General features: G+C 39.8%; 1 protein-coding gene across 1 annotated transcript; it reads right to left on the reverse strand.

The window, feature by feature from the left end:
- Nucleotides 1-2,181: 2,181 nt before the first annotated feature.
- Nucleotides 2,182-8,964, reverse strand: LOC139414433 (proton channel OTOP1-like). The gene is made up of 6 exons (XM_071162350.1): nucleotides 7,939-8,964; nucleotides 7,534-7,670; nucleotides 6,680-6,738; nucleotides 6,301-6,431; nucleotides 4,406-5,316; nucleotides 2,182-4,140 (listed from the first exon to the last, which is right to left on the reverse strand). Exons 1-6 carry the CDS (start codon nucleotides 8,315-8,317, stop codon nucleotides 3,970-3,972), a joined length of 1,788 nt encoding a protein of 595 aa, XP_071018451.1. The 5' UTR covers nucleotides 8,318-8,964; the 3' UTR covers nucleotides 2,182-3,969.
- Nucleotides 8,965-14,019: the final 5,055 nt, after the last annotated feature.

Below are 14,019 nucleotides of genomic sequence, written 5' to 3' on the forward strand. Positions count from 1 at the left end.
TTTCACGTTTCTGCAGAATGCAGCAGGTAGGCCAGACTAACATCCTAGGTGAGTCACTCTCACAATCTTTACGTATAAGTATAGGCACAATAACAAAATTCGCTTTAACATCTGCATGTGCAGTATATCCTCTTGGCAGTTTCCGGCATTTAAACGTCACATTTATTTTTAGATGCGTCGACAACATGCCTGTCAAATCGTTTTGACGCGCCATCAAAATAATATCTGTGTCCTGCCAAATTCAATCGAGTACAATCTAGGCTATGTTATGTTATGTTAAATTCTGGCATTATTTACTGATTTTATTCATGAAATATCGTGTCTATGGTCATCTTTCTTTTTGACTGACTAGCACCTTCCCTGAATAGTGAGTAAGCGTTTATATAGCCTATATATACAAATGTATTTGTTAGACCCTATCCCCTACATGTAGGCATATAAAGTCATCAGTGACAAAGATTTATACAAATTGTAAATTAAAATGTCTACTATTTATAATAGGCTAGCACATGCGAATAGTCTAATATATAGCATATGCGAATAGTCTAATATAAAGCATGAAATACATTCAGATAATAGCCTGCATTTGAAATTGATAGACTTTATAATTCCGATAATTAATAGGCTATATGCGTATAATTTGTCAAATATTTAGGGAATATAGTCACATATGGTTTGGAATAATTTGGGAATTCCATTTCAACAAACGACGGGACTAGGCTAAATGAAAAAAAAATGCGTAAAGTTGACTTTGGCTGACCTTTATTGAAGAGTTGAATATAGCAAGCTCTGAATTGGGCAACAACCTTTGCAACGTATCTCATTCTGATGGGGGTTTTATGCACTAACGCATAGCCTGCTAGAAAGGCAACATTTGTCGCCACCAGGTGGCCATTGTGGCGAGTTAATGCATCAAGACGGTATTTCAGCAACTACAATTAAGGAATGTTAAGTAAATTCAGATAATTAGCAGGATAAACTGAGACTAGAGGTGAGAGCTGTATATTGTCTGACATATATTCTAGACAGATTGATTCTTCTTGTCAAAAATATGCTTTCAACTCTAGGTGAAAGAAGATGATTTGAACTGATATAGGCCTACGCTCTGTATTTATGAGATTTTCAATCCGATTTAAATCAACATTTTTACTAGGCCACTCAGGAACATTCAATGTCATCTTGGTAAGCAACTCCATTGTATTTGGCCTTATATTTTATATTATTGTATTACTGAAAGGTGAATTCATCTCCCAGTGTCTGGTGGAAAGCAGACTGAACCAGGTTTTCCTCTAGGATTTTGCCTGTGCTTAGCTCCATTGCATTTATTGTTTATCCTGAAAAACTCCCCAGTGCTTACCGATTGCAAGCATACCATGATGCATACCATAACATGATGCAGCCACCACTATGCTTGTAAATATGGTAGAGCAGTACTCAGTAATGTGTTGTATTGGATTTGCCCCAAACATATTCAGGACAAAATGTGAATTGATTTGCCACATTTGTTTTCCAGTATTACTTTATTGCCTTGTTGCAAACAGGATGCATGTTTAGGAATATTTTTACTCTTTATAGGCTTCCTTCTTTTCACTCTGTCAATTAGGTTAGTATTGTGGAGTAACTACAATTTGTTTTGATTTATCATCAGTTGTTTCCTACCAGTCATTAAACTCTGTAACTGTTTTAAAGTCAACATTGGCCTCATGGTGAAATCCTTCCTCCCCGGCTACTGAGTTAGGAAGGACTCCTGTATCTTTGTAGTGACTGGGTGTATTGAATCACCATCCAAAGTGTAATTAATAACTTCACCATGCTCAAAGGGATATTCAATATCTGCTTTTCTATTTTTTACCCTTATACCAATAGGTGCCCTTCTTTGCGAGGCATTGGAAAACCTCCCTGGTCTTTGTGGTTGAACTTGTGTTTGAAATTCACTGCTCAAATGAGGGACCTTACAGATGATTGTATGTGTGGGGTACAGAGACAAGGTAGTCATTAAAAAATAAGGTTAAACACTATTAAACACCATGCAACTTGTGAAGCACATTTTTACTCCTTAACTTATTGAGACTTGCCATAACATAGGGGTTGAATACTTATTGACTCAAGACATTTCAGATTTTCATTTTTTATTAATTAGTTAAAATGTCAACAAACATAATTCCACTTGACATTGTTTTAAACTCAGGCTGTAACACAACAAAATGTGCAAAAAGTCAAGATGTGTGAATACTTTGAAGGCACTGTATAATTATGTTCTGACCCCCTGACCATCCGCTTAAGAAAATAAATTGTGCCGCGGCTGAATAAACCATGATTGACCCCTGACCTACAGTATGAATTTAAGTTAACTTAAAATATTTGTCATAATTTCACAATCATTTTTATCACAGAGGCTATGTAGGCTACAGTAGCTTTAATCTAGTACATTCAGATATGTCCACAGAGGATGTAGTATTGCTGCAGGTTTACCAATAAGCATTGACCAAAGATTGGCACATACAACTGAGAACAGTGTACAGTAGTTACCACCAATGTAGAACTCTGTTTTTTGATATTCCACCACAGCCTCAATATGTTGTTCTACATTTAACTATGCAGTAGCGCTACATTTAAGTAATTCCTCACAAAATCAATCAACAACTTCACAGGATATGATTATTTTCAATGCTCACTTTTCAAAACGACATCAATCAAGATAAATGGTTCAGTTTCAGAATTGTTTCAGTTTGAACAAACATATCTGCTTTTTGGAAAATGAATGCCAGTCAATGCTGTATATACTGTACATCTGTGCAAATATTGTATTGTTTCCCTTTTCAATAACATAACAACAGGCCCATCCTTCAGCTGTCTACCAAAAAAGTGGTGTCTGCTTTGTGTGAACGCAGAAAATAGGCTGGTTCCACCAGGCTAAGCTTAATATGGGTCCAGGGGAAGGATCAGTGTGGATTGGGGGAAGCTCCACATACACCACGCTGTTTGTTTTTTTACACAAATATTGTTCCATAATTAAAATAGTTAAATATATTTTATAAAACCACGTCTGTATTGTTTAGGTACATTAGTATAACATCTAAAGGGAAATTATTGCCAACAGTCCAATGAACGTTGGCGAGAGATTGTGAGAACTACAGTCCAATACTACACAGAAGAGCATTCAAAGTCTAGTGCTGGCTTACTGTGTACTACAGTACATGTAGGACTCTAGACAGTCACCAGCCAAGTTGTTCAAGTGTCTGACACAGCAGTGTTTTGAGTTTCCTGTGTTTTCTTCTGACCAATGAGAACATCCTAAAAATGGCAGAACAAAAAAAAATGTTTATGGCTTTTCAAATCATAGTACAGTTCTGCTGTAAACACGGTGGTTGATTTGATAAAAATGAATGTGGTATGGCACTTTGCTTGGTATAATCATGTTATGCCCTCATAACGCATTCCCACATAGCCTGGCTTACATCTGTTCTAGATCAAAACATTTAACTATTTACATATGCGTCGAATAACACTTGACTTCAACGACACTTGGATGAAAATCAAAAGACAAACCCAAACACTTACGATAGACCTAAATCTAAATGTCATTTTATCTTTTTAGTGCAGTAACACACAACAAAGTGATATCAGACCTGGGTATAAATATTATTTGAAATCTTTCAAATACTTTGCACGTTTAGGGCTAATCCATTGGTTACATTGTGCCTGGCCAGCTCAATCATGTAAAACTAAAGTATTTGAAAGATTCTGAAATACTATTTGAACCCAAGGTCTCATATCAATGTCATTTGTTGTTTAGACCAGGTGCTATAAAATGCTTCTGAAGATGCATCACTACAAGGGACATCTTATAAGCCCCCTAAAGTGACAAATGTGTTTCCATGCTTGTTTGGAAGTCAAAGTACATGACAAGATGGCCTCCTGAATGTTCTTGTGCATGTTGCCTTGTCTCATTGGTCCCTCTTCGTCTTGTCACACTCTCCGGAACACTTCGAAAAGGCAGGCCACAGAGTGCATGCGGTAGAAGAGGGTAATCGGCATGGCGAAATTGAGAACTGTGGTCCATGTGGTGAAGCCAAACGTCTCCTCCTCTAGGCCGTTGTCATACTGGGGTCTACAGCCAAAGGCAGGAAGGATCCAGAGCTGCAGTAACGAGACACCAATAAGGTTAAACTTAACTTGGTATTGTATTTTTGTGTGGTAAATGCATGCTGTATTTCATAAACTTCCCAACTGGGACATTGAATGAAAGGTAGATAGTAAAAGTAGCTAGAAGGGTAAGAAATGGGGGAGAATCATACAGTATGTGTGCTTGAGAGCTAGCTATACCCTATGACAATAACATCACTGCTGACTATTATCAATAAATAAATCATAATAAATAATAAGTAAAGAACAGCAAGCTTACTGAGATGTTGCACATGAAAAGGAAGACAGCGATGTTCTTCAGGATCTGACTCTTCTTGCTCGGGGTCACCGCCACGTTGTTCTCCACCTGACGGGGCACTTCCAAATGTTTCTGTGGGCACCCATTCACCTGTCCACTCTCCTTCTGCACATTCTCCAGCGTGACGCAGCCGTTGTCCGGATTCTCGTACGCCTGATTGATGATTCCGTTGTATGGTGGAGACAAGGAGGAGGTCACGGAGAATATCTCTGGTGCAGGCCCCGCCACCTCAGCGTCCTCCCTCTCACCGTCCTCCCGCTGGCGGTAGAGGGACTCAATTATGAACAGGTTCTGGATGTACTTCTCCAGGATGCTGAGCAGCGAGTACATCAGGTTGGTCCAGCGGTAGCTCGGGCTGCTGCGTGAGGCTGACACGGCCACCACGCTGCACCAGGAAACGAGCCAGGAGCCCACCGACGAACCAAACAGGAGCTCTGTGTCCAGCTTCCGCGAGGGGTTCTTGGTGGTGTCCATGGGCATGGGGTCGGCACGGTAGATGAGCAGACCCGTGACCCCGGCCGAGCACATGACCACCAGCATGACGATGCCGTAGTAGTAGAAAATTGCAATTGTTGACTCCCGGATGTCCAGCGACTCTTCCACGTGGATGATGTAGACCACCAGTACGCCGATGGTGCTGGCCAGAGCGGCGAGACCCAGGATGGGGCCGACTACCAGCCCCTGGGTCTTGGTAGCCAGCCTTTTCCGGTTGTGCTCAAGGTCAATGGTGCGCCCTATGTTCTTCCACATGACAAAGAGCATTACCGAGACAAAGATGTGGTACTCGATGTTGAAGGGATAAAGGTAGTAGAGGCCGTTGACGAACATGGAGCAGGCACTGATAGTGCAATTACAATGAGGTTCCATAGCCACTGAAACTCACATTAAAAAAACAAAATATTGTGTCAATTTCAAGCCCAGTGCATTCCCACTTCTGCCACCATATGTAACTTTATGTACTTTACAAAACAGTGACCTCCAATTTGTGTATACAAGTATAATACACAGAGGTTAGAAACTCTCAAGTTATTCAAATATTTATGGCAATAAGGTTTATTTCAATGTTTTTTGCATGAGGCCAGTTGTTTTCTTTGGGTCTTATGTAACAGAATTAAACAATCCTTTGCCATCAGTCTAAAGCAACAAGGGTGGTAGGAAGGGAATTTAGAGTCTAGTTATTTACCAAATGAACTGACCTTGTGCTGTTTGGGCCTCACAGCTCAATGTTCTAGTCATTTCAGCTATGGAAATCTTCATGTAGCAGTGGGTGGTGTGATCAATATCACCACAAACTGCTCTTCACACGTGTGCTGAGAATATCAGATTGGTGGATCAAGTGTATCAACCAACTTTCTCAACACCAATATACACAATTCAGCACATTGGACTAAAATTACTTTCCGTTTCCTCAAAATAATGCTTTCCATGTACTTGTTGAAGCCCTACCATTTCCTAGTGCTGCCCTCTAAAGACAGCTTCTTAACTCAACCCTGTACCTCTACCTACTGTACTCACTACCCCCACTCCTCCCAAAAAGGTACCACTATGGTGGTTCTCCTCCATAGAGGCTTAAGATGTTTCAGTCACTGTAATTGCAACGCCCTTGGGAGCAGCCTGGCCTGGGACAATGGCGTCTGAGGTAACGCAAGCTGGGGGCGGGTGTTCGGGGCCAGTAACCGTGCGTGTGTCGTGAAACCTAAAAGAGTAGACGTTCAACACAAAAAAGACCTGCTGGACTGCCTAATCCATCCCCTCCCCTTCAACCCCCCTTCACCTGTCTTTCATCCAATTAAGTGAGCTTCTCAAGTGAACTATTGTCCTTTTTTCAAGCAGCCACTCGACCCTGGTCCCCTTACCCATGGTGAGGTTTTCAAAGCCCAGGGCAGTCAGCCTTGTGTTGTGGTGGTTTAGCAAGTGATTGGCCTCAGACATCACACCGCTGCACCACAGCAGCAGGTTAGTGAAGACTGCATGGATGACGCCAAACCTGACGGGAAACATCCATGAATCAAAATAGAAATTGATTGTCACAATAGTCGTTGCTGGGTAGATAAATTATAGGCTGTAGATTCAACTTTGTGAGTACAATAGTTATAACAGGATAAATATAACAGGATAACTGTTTTATTAAACTGAAAAAATGTACATGAGGATAACCTAAACATACCATAGGCCTGAGAGGCTCGCATGGCTTGTGACAATCTCAAAATACAGATTTATTATATTTCACAATACCTTTCAAAGGTCTCAAAGGACTTGATGACGTCTTTGATGTGAAACCAAAGGAAATGCACCTAAAACAAAACTCAAATTAACATTTGTACCAAACTAGCACTGACAAGACACTCACTATATCAGTCTAAAAAACATTTCTGGTGAAGGCTTTCATTTGGACTGTGAAAATGAATCACCAGAATGTGAGAACATATCAAATGACCTCTCAACTGAAGGATTACCTCCGCCTGCACTACGTTTTACTCCAATAACATGGATAACGACAGGATTATTTTGTACAGACAACTCTTTTTCTTGCCTGAGAAACAAAGTGTACATTATTCCACTTCAAGATAAAGCTCTATACATTACCTGCTTAAGTGGTATTTAGATACCTTTACTGGAAAAATGTTTTGAACAGAGCTGCCAGCTTACCTATAATGTTAACACTTTACATATTTAAGCAAATGTATAAAAGGGGGTGGTAAATAAGTTGTTAGTTATTTCTTTATAAATTTAAAATAAATAGTTACACTATGTACATTATAATTGAACGCTCTAATAATACATTTGTTTAAACTGTGTGCTTGTCATTTAGCTGCTTGCCAAATTCTGAGGTTATGGCTGCACTGTCAATAATAACAGCAATATCAATAACAGTACATTCATATATAATAAGCACATTATTAAGCAAGCCCAAAAATAGCACATGTTTTACTTATGTGTTATAACTGTTTATTACAGATTTATAAACCATCTATATATGGAATAATCCGTTTAGAAATTACAAACCATTTTATAAATCCTTGTAAGTATAGGCCATACCATAATGAAAAGCGTTATCAAATCAACATAGAATGGGGGTTGTATCTTACCTGTGCTATTGTGTGAGTTGCGTGGATGATGGGGTATACCACTAGAACAGCCGACAGGCATGATCGATAGCCCACAAAATATCCAATATTGAAGGCATCCATGATCAACGAGAGGAGTGCAAGAAGAGTTAAACCCCCTATAATCAATGAAACATTCGTTGTTAAGAGGCTGCATTGAAACGAAAAAGTATGCAACAAATATCCTTTAATTGCTTTTGATGTCAATTCAATGTTTGCTTGTTTCTCCGCCAAAGTTTTATGAATAAAAAACAAATCTATTTGGAAAAGTTCCATCAGCTACTTGAGAAGCATTTAACTATACAAAACATTGAAAATCCAGCCTCGAGATTTACATTCACAATACCATTTTATATACTGGAAACCTAATCTTCCAAATATCTGTACCTTTTATCCAAGAGGTAGTAGCATGCACATCCTTTTCTGCCTGTAAATTACTCTGCATGCCTCTCCTCACGATGTACCACATCATCCATAGCAGCTGGACGATTATGAGGGTCGTGATAAACGACAGCAGGTGCTCTTCCTTCACGGATGCTCCATTGTTCCCAATAGCCAGCATCAATGACACGCCGATCAAAAGTAAATTAGTCCCATACTGACCGCTCAGAATCTCCGCATTCTTCTGCGGATAGTCCTCAGTCAAACTGACTTTCAACTTGGTGAATATTTCACTTTCTTGCTCTGAGCTGGAGGACAAGGTGGAGGAACTGTGACAGTCTACCTTATTTAAACACATACTATGAGGGCCACCGTGCTCAGCCATGGCGCCTAAATATGTAACATTCGAGTCCGAAAGGAAGAGCAATGTCAACACTGTGTGCTACAAGTACATTTGTGAAAGGCCAAGTGCTCAACCTGTAGCAATAAGGTGGGGACGCAATTGGATACGAACGTTGCCAACTGCAAGTTGATTCAGTCCAAAGACGGTCTCACTTGTTTCATGCTTTCATTCAGTGTCCAGCTTTACTAACATGGTGTGTTTGACCTATTATTGTCATCCTGGACCATTTAGATTAAATTACTTTATATCACCTTATATAACCGCTTGCTGGGTGAATTCAGAGGAATAGATTGAATTCCAGCCATCGGCGACGCACATCCGTAGTCCAGTTGAACCCGCCATACATTTTAATTTTTGGAGAAATTGGTGATCTAAAAGTGCCAATCATTCACATAATCTACTTCATCTATCTGGAAGTGTCTACATGCGACTTCTCGCTATCAGAATACTAAGATCGCATAGAAAAGACAAGTCTAGATGCACAAAAGTCCCATTGTGTTCTGATTGTGATCAGATCTGGTTGACCACAGGACGTGAGTGGATAGTCTGCGTATTTCTCCTCAGTCTGGACACAATCAGGCAACCGAAAGCGCATACAGTGCGCGATTTCATCAGATCTCTGCCCACAAGTCTCCAGAAAACGTGTGTTATGGGAGCGAGAGGCACCTTCCCTTTTATTATGGGACACTCTTTTCACAGTATTTTGCCTGGTGGGAGGTACTATGTCAATGTGGGCGTGGGTTTCAAAGTGCGACACACGTCCACGTTCAACACATAACCCTCCTCCAGTAGTATGATTACAAATCGTTTTAGCTAACATTACACTCCTTGCCACTCCTGTCATTTGCCAAAAAGTTTGTCCTGGTCATTTACCGTGTCTTTGGCAAATGACATGGTGTACAACGAGTGGAATAAATTTGCTGAACAGGAGACTGCAACCAGGTTTCTCTGCATGTGCCCACAAAGCACATTGCATGTTACATGACCAACAGCAAGGTCAAGCAAGTTAATGTTTTGGACTACAAAAAACGAATGATTTAGAATCACAGAGATTCCACAAGTCTCAAAGAAATCATGAGCTGACTCCAAAAATCCAGCACCATTTCAATTTCAATATTTCGACATGATAAAATCACCTATTCTTAGTCTAATACAGTGACATCTAAAATATACCAAAAACAATTTAGTCCAGTCGATGTATGATAAATATGTGGCTGTTCATAGTTCTGATTTCTGTTTATGTGCTTGCTGTAAGTTCATGCAAGTAGAAAAACATGTTGACTCACCCTACTTGTAGAGAAACTTCAATGCCATCCTCCTCTCTCTCATGTTGATGAAACGGTCTATGACTCTGTCACAATATACACCCTTTTATGTTTTGTTGTCCTAGGCTACCTGGCTAAAATACATGCTCGCTAGCCTAACTTCCTTTCATGGGCAACTTTAGCTACTTAACATTAGCCTTCTAGATCTAGCTACATATTGAACTACCATCCTCTCAGGCCAGTGGCACAATGTATGAATTTATGATTGGATCAGAATCGCCATTATAATCATTGGCCAGTACTGAGAATAAAGTAAAACCACAAGTCCAAATCGCTATCTCCATCCATGGCTAATTTAGGAAAAGGCCATTTTTAGCAAGCTAGCTTACCACCAGAGGACAACAACACAACGAGATGCAACAATTCTAGTTGTTTTTGTCAATTGTGTATTGCTCTCTTGTTATATGAATAGAGGGAAGCTAAATACAAACTTTTTTGGGTGAGTCAGGACCATTCACAGTTGACCTCATTAAGTTTAGCTCTACGCTGGTTGGCTATTATTTTATTCATTTTTTTTTTTTATCAAGGGAGGCCAAATTCTTGCTGTCTTCCCTTAAATTCACTTCTATTGGCAGCAAAAATGTCATACTCTTTTTGACCAGAGAGCATCAGATAGATGGCCTACACATACAGAGAAAAGAGAGGTGCCGTTTCGCTCACTCGGCTGCTTTCTCGGGTGAGACATTCAGCTTCTTGTGAATTGAAGGAAAATGATAAAACACAGAAAGGTAAATGGAAAAAACAAAGCCAGAAGAGGACTGGTTCAGAGCCAGGTTCCTCTCCTCTCCATTCTCCTTCAGATCTGAAATTGGATTGTGAAACTTGCCAGCCAACCAGAAAAAGCAAGGCGAAGCAATTCAGGCATTCTTGAAAGTCAGGACAATCCTTGTCCTGCAGAAACATTATTTTTATAGTTGAAAATGTTTTATGTTGCAAGCGGTAGGCATTTAGAAATAAATATGAAATGGGGTTTTATAGTTACTCGTGACATCATGTCACCACGTACATTCGGCAATCAACATTTATATAAAATAAACACCATTAACATTAGCATATGTCACAATGAAGAAAGTTCGACAAAAGAAAAATCCACTCCTGTCGAACAGATAAAAATGTTGTCTATCTTTAAAAAAGGTATCCTATACATGTTTTAATTAAACATGTCACAATGATTTGTTTTTGACATTGCTTTTGTCGAATAAATATGGATCAATAAAAACTACTTTGTCCATAGGCAAATTATACACAAATATAATATGAAGTTTATCTAAACCGTATAGCTCCACATTGACATGATTGGGTGACGGTATGTGGGGAAGGAAGGTCCTGTATAAACAAAAGCTCACTTCCTTTACAACAGCTCTGTGCTGCTCCGTGAAGGCAAGGAGTATAAACGCCCTGACTTCTGGAGAGGCCATATCACCGTAAATGCTGCAAGGCAAATGCAGACGTTGGATTGACCATGTAGCATATTTTATGGACTCAGCACATATGGGTAACATCCATTACTGTACTTTCGACTAAAAGCCAATCAATGCTTGATCCGAAAATGTGTTCGGAGGCTTCATATGGAGGTTTTGATGAAGGCATGCAGAGGCCAAGTTGAGCTCCGTACTATTTCGCCATGCGCCGCACACATTTTTTAACAATTTAGAGTGCTCCGAAGAGGTCCTGCGCTATAGAAATTCAACAGTCAACTGACTGGGACTTTAAATAGTCCTATGGCACGTCAAGGGAACTGTAACGTACTGTTCAGATGGGTTAAATGATAACTGAAGTCTGGACACTGACTGTAGGTCTATATCCTTTCACATAGCCTTAATAATAACTCCTGCAGAATTAAGCATTTCTTGCACTGCTCTGTTAGCACTTCACCAAATCTTTCCCAAACATTACATCTCTCTTCTTTTTATTTTCAACTATCTATTTAGCAGCTTTTCTCTTGTTGAAGTAACCCTGACATTAGCTGTAGTTAACAAGGAAATGGATCTCCATTGCCATTCCCAATCCCATGGAAATGTCCTCCGGCTCTTCAGTTAGTAGCTCCTGTCAATCCAGAAGAGTTGGACGTGGTTCTCATTCCAAAGGGATTCCCCTCTATCCTTATGGTACGGTAGGTGATGGAATTAAAAATATATATAATAAAGGTTACTGAAGTCATATTTCAAACCTTAAGTTAACAACTGAGCACACCTTAGACTCTATAACGACTAACTTTGTACTGTCTGTGACATTCAGACCACTTGGATTATCTTTGAGGTGGTGGAGGGGGAAAATGGCTGCAGTGACTTTGAGAACTTCAATTGGAGGTTGTGAAATAAAAAGGCTGGATTAGAATCAATAGAATTAGAACGGCTGCATGTTGTAAAGGGTACATGACAAATGTAATGACGGAATATTAGGACCGATGTCAGACGAGCAGACTTAGTCAATTACATAACTAGACATGGTCTTGTTATGCTGCTGGAAATGTGACGGTTTAACAATGTGAGAAGAATATATCCAAGCCAGCACATCATGATCTGGGTAGGCACAATGGTGTAAAAAGGTTACTAGTGTGTGAATTAATGTGAGTAGGAAAATGTAACAATTCTTACACATCCCTTCCCTGTCTGGTCTCTCAACGAGGAGTACTTTTGAATGAGTGCAGTGCACACATCCATGTATTGCCAGGTAGTGTGATACTTAAAGCAAAAGAGAAACATACAGGATTACTAACAATTCTATTTGTAACACAAATTACATTGATTGATGGCGTTGATTATCATCAAGTAAAAGTTGAGTATGTGCTATCAGTTGCTGTGATTATGACAAGACAGTATGGAGAGATATAGAGGATGGAGAACAGAGATAGAAGAACGCAATAATCACACTGTAAATACATTCATTGAGCATTCAGTTACAATTGGAAAAGAAATAAATAACACAGAACACATTATAATCACACTGCAAATACATCCAAATACTTTATATAGAGGCTAACCTGTTTGTAGATCCATATCTTTAAAATTGTCTTGCTTTGGTCTGAAATACTGAGGACAGAACAGGTCGCCCCAATACACCAGCCTGAAAAACATCAAAGACATATTTTTGTCACGTTTAAAATAACCTACATTGGGTGGTCTCCCCCCACCACCCACCCCACCCACTTAACGGGACCGTGAAAGACAGGGACTAAAGGGAGGAGGATGGAAAGAGATTGTGAGAGTGTATCATTAAGTCATCTGTGTGTGTGTCTTACCTGTTTGTGGAGGTTGAGTTTCTCACAGCACCCAAACTCTATGAAAGCAGGCCACCCCGACATACCAGCCTGAAATACATAAATTAGACAAATTCAACATGATTAGTTGATATGAAATGTAACATCTAATAAATTAAAAAAATGGTCAAGTTTAACAACCTAGATTAGGTCATTTCTCTTTCTATCTGTCCCACTGGGCACATACAGTACGTCAATTCAATATCTATTCCACATTGGTTCAATGTAATTTAATTGAAATTCTGTGAAAACAATGTTGATTCAACTAGAGTGTGTGGGCTGAGTGTGTGTATTGTGTGTGTGTGTGTCATACCTGTTTGTGGAGGCTGAGTTTCTCACAGCACCCACACTCTCTTCAACTTAACTGGACAGGTGCATGATAAGACAGGGACTAAAGTCTTAAAGAGAGGGGGCTGGAAGGAGATGGTGAGAGACTTTATCATGAGTATAAATGAGGACATACTGTACATTTCTCAATATTGAATATAGCTAGCTAAAGTTACAGTAACTTTAACTAAATCATACAAACAATTATCAGCTAACATTACAGGCTATGTAACTAGGCTAGCAGATGAAAAACGAAGACTACATTACATGATTTATATAAATAAACTCAGCAAAAAAATAAATGTACCTTTTTCAGGACCCTATCTTTCAAAGATAATTCGTAAAAATCCAAATAACTTCACAGATCTTCATTGTAAAGGGTTTAAACACTGTTTCCCATGCTTGTTCCATGAAACATAAACAATTAATGAACATGCACCCGTGGAACGATCGTTAAGACACTAGCAGCTTACAGACGGTAGGCAATTAAGGTCACAGTTATGAAAATGTAGGACACTAAAGAGGCCTTTCTACTGACTCTGAAAAACAGCAAAAGGAGATGCTCATCTCCGTGAACGTGCCTTCGACATGCTGCAAGGAGGCACGAGGACTGCAGATGTGGCCAGGGAAATAAATTGCAAAGTCTGTACTGTGAGACGCCATAAGACAGTGCTACAGGGAGACAGGACGCACAGTTGATTGTCCTCACGGTGGCAGACCATGTGTAACAACACCTGCACAGGATCGGTACATCCGAACATCCCACCTGCGGG

The sequence above is a fragment of the Oncorhynchus clarkii genome, chromosome 7 (genome assembly GCF_045791955.1).
Source record: "Oncorhynchus clarkii lewisi isolate Uvic-CL-2024 chromosome 7, UVic_Ocla_1.0, whole genome shotgun sequence".
Classification (NCBI taxonomy): Eukaryota; Metazoa; Chordata; class Actinopteri; order Salmoniformes; family Salmonidae; genus Oncorhynchus; species Oncorhynchus clarkii.